The following is a 2540-nucleotide window of genomic DNA, read 5'->3' as shown; positions in this document are numbered from 1 at the left end:
AGCTCGTGTGGGACATGAAGCGCCACAACGTGCCGCAGACGCCGATTTTGCGCACGCACCTCCTTCACGTACTCGTCCTGCTCGTCGTCGTCGTATAAACACTCGGTGACAGGTTTACGCCCGGGCCCAAGTCAAGGCCGTTGTGCGCCTCGCACGCTCCAACATTGCGCCGCCCGAAGCCGTCAACCCAATCATCCAGGAGCGCACTGAGTTTGATGACGAGGGCAAAGTCATCGACCTCGACCGGCCAGGCCGCCAAGAGTACGATTTTTTCCTTTTCAACGATCGTATGTCTCACCCTGTGATAGCGTCTACTCGGACGACAACATGGGCTACGACGAGGACGACTGGGAGGGCGAAGAGGACCTCGACTGGGACGAAAGCGGTGAAGTAGGATCCGTCGAGCGCGTCCGCGGCCTCACGCCAACCGAGCGCGACGAACTTGAGCGCTACCTTCGGCCCCACCGCACCAAGGCTCAAGAAGAGGCGGACGAGGCGGATGCACTCCTTGCCATGGACCCGGACGACGTAATGCGCGACATGGACCCGCTGAAGTACAACCCTGTGGACCTGGACAATTTTACGTCGTTCCAGGAAGACAATATCGCTACGGCCCAGCGCATCTATGACGACGCGCTCGAGGCCAATGGGCCCTCCACTGAGCTTCTCAATGCCGCGCTTAGCGTGCTCACGAACGCCCTGCGCATCCAGCGCGCGCTCGACTTTGTCGCTACCGAGTTTCCCAAGCACGTACGACTCTCACTGAAAACGTCTCCATCATTGACGCCAAACGTAGGACCTCGCGCCGGACGCACTCACGTACAGAAGCCTCATGCGCATGTTTTTGCGCGCCAAGCGCATCAAGCGCGCCGAGGCGCTCATCGGCGAGGCAAAGGCCGCTGGCGTCGCACCTGATGCCGACTTTTACGGATACCTCGTCGACTACTATGCCCGGCAGAACCGTCTGCGTAGCGCGCTCTCGACGCTCGAAGAGATGGACCGTCTTGGCCTGAACCTACACCCCAAACTCGCGTACAACCTGCGCAAACTCACGCAAAAGTACCGCGTGTACACTGAGCTGCTTGACGAAGACCCCAACGCGATTCACGCCATGAGCCACCATGGGCTCATGACCATGCGCAAGGAGCGCGCGCGCCAGATAGCGGCCAACCGCGCTGCGGGCCGCAAGTTCTTCATTCCGCGCCGCTCCGACGTTTAAAGATATGTATAGATTACGTAGAGAATGATGATATAATGCACAAGCGATTCAACAAGCACGCTCGTTGGTGTCGCAGCAGTTGTGGCTTGGCACGATTAGGCCCAGACCTTGAGCAATGTGTCCCAACTGCCCGTGCAGAGTGCCTGCCCCGTCGGGCTCACCCTAGCATATTGTCAGACGGACCCATGACATCGCGATGCTGCGTACCCGAGGCACGACACGCGGTTCTCGTGGCCCGTGAGCTGGTACACGTGCTGGCCCGTGTTGCTGAGTGTGTCCCAGCAGTAGCAGTTGTAGTCGTCGTAGCCCGCAAAGAGGAACCGGCCAGACTTGGAGAACGACACACTCGTGATACCGCATAGGATCTTGTCGTTCGAAAAGTTGTTGACCTCGCCATACGCACGTAGGTCAAAGAGCCGGCAGCTCGAGTCGTCCGAGCCCGTGCCAAGCGCCGTGCCGTTGGGGAAAAAGTCGACCGAGTTGATATCCGACTCGTGGCCATGGAATGAGTGCGTGACCTTGCCCGCGCGCAAGTCCCAGACCTTTCAAGCACGCGTGTAGTTCACCGTAATGTGAGGCGAGTAGCACCTTGGCTGTTGAATCGCACGAGCCAGAGATGAACATGTTGGGATGAAGCGCGCTGATGGCCACCGACATGACGTCGCCTGTATGGTCCTTAAAGGTCGTCTTGACCTCGCCCGACTCCACATCTAGAGTGGACACATCGTGCGCTTTTCTGCTTTCAATCTTAATTCGTACCCCAGAGGATGCATGTCGAATCTCCCGAGCTCGTAATAATGTTGGTCTCGTCGATAAAGCGGCAGCAACTCAAGTAGCCATCGTGGGCTGCAAGTTCCTTCGCGGCTCGCATGACCTGTGCTTGCCTACATTAACGTGAGGCCACGGGGGTCGACGGTGCCAATGCCATACCCTAGGTGATAGATGGAGCAGAGGTTGTCGAGACCGCCGCATGCCACCATGTTGCGCTGCTTTTGCTCGTACGCGCAGGTCATGACCCAGGACGACCGCAGCGGAATGGCCTGGACCTTGTTGGTCGTCATGGCGTTCCAGACGATGAGCTTGCCGTCCTGAGACGCGCTGACAAGGCTGGACGAGTCGCCGCCCCACTGCATGGCGTAGATTTTGCCAAAGTGGCCCTTGAGCACGCGGCGGCACTTGGGCGCAGCCGGGATCGCCTTGGTGCCGTCATTCTCAAAGCCGCCGTTGGACTTTTGGCTGCGCACCGCCTGGATCTTGTCCTTGAGGCCCTCGCACTTCTTCTTGAGCTCCGCGACGTCGCCCATCGTCTTCTCTTCTTCGG

The 2540-nt window shown here is 58.9% G+C and overlaps 2 protein-coding genes across 2 annotated transcripts; one reads left to right on the top strand and one right to left on the bottom strand.

Moving 5' to 3' along the window:
* On the top strand, positions 1–1305 carry SPRG_15933 (hypothetical protein). The gene is made up of 4 exons (XM_012355184.1): positions 1–68; positions 113–261; positions 309–750; positions 797–1305. The coding sequence occupies exons 1-4, from the start codon at positions 15–17 to the stop codon at positions 1217–1219; spliced, it is 1068 nt and encodes a 355-aa protein (XP_012210574.1). The 5' UTR covers positions 1–14; the 3' UTR covers positions 1220–1305.
* Positions 1230–2523, bottom strand: SPRG_15932 (guanine nucleotide-binding protein subunit beta; the record flags this gene model as incomplete). Its single annotated transcript, XM_012355183.1, has 5 exons — positions 1230–1381; positions 1427–1761; positions 1808–1929; positions 1979–2103; positions 2150–2523. The coding sequence occupies 5 exons, from the start codon at positions 2521–2523 to the stop codon at positions 1315–1317; spliced, it is 1023 nt and encodes a 340-aa protein (XP_012210573.1). The 3' UTR covers positions 1230–1314.
* Positions 2524–2540: the final 17 nt, after the last annotated feature.

Source organism: Saprolegnia parasitica (assembly GCF_000151545.1).
Source record: "Saprolegnia parasitica CBS 223.65 unplaced genomic scaffold supercont2.214, whole genome shotgun sequence".
Classification (NCBI taxonomy): Eukaryota; Oomycota; class Saprolegniomycetes; order Saprolegniales; family Saprolegniaceae; genus Saprolegnia; species Saprolegnia parasitica.
Note: the sequence above shows the minus strand (reverse complement) of the source record. Positions and strands in the feature narration are given on the sequence as shown.

Coding starts and splice junctions, on each gene's coding strand:
- SPRG_15933 (XM_012355184.1), top strand. CDS start 15: ATGAAGCGCCACAACGTGCCGCAGACGCCGATTTTGCGCACGCACCTC. Junction 69..112: donor TGCGCACGCACCTCCTTCAC/GTACTCGTCCTG, acceptor ACTCGGTGACAG/GTTTACGCCCGGGCCCAAGT. Junction 262..308: donor GACCGGCCAGGCCGCCAAGA/GTACGATTTTTT, acceptor ACCCTGTGATAG/CGTCTACTCGGACGACAACA.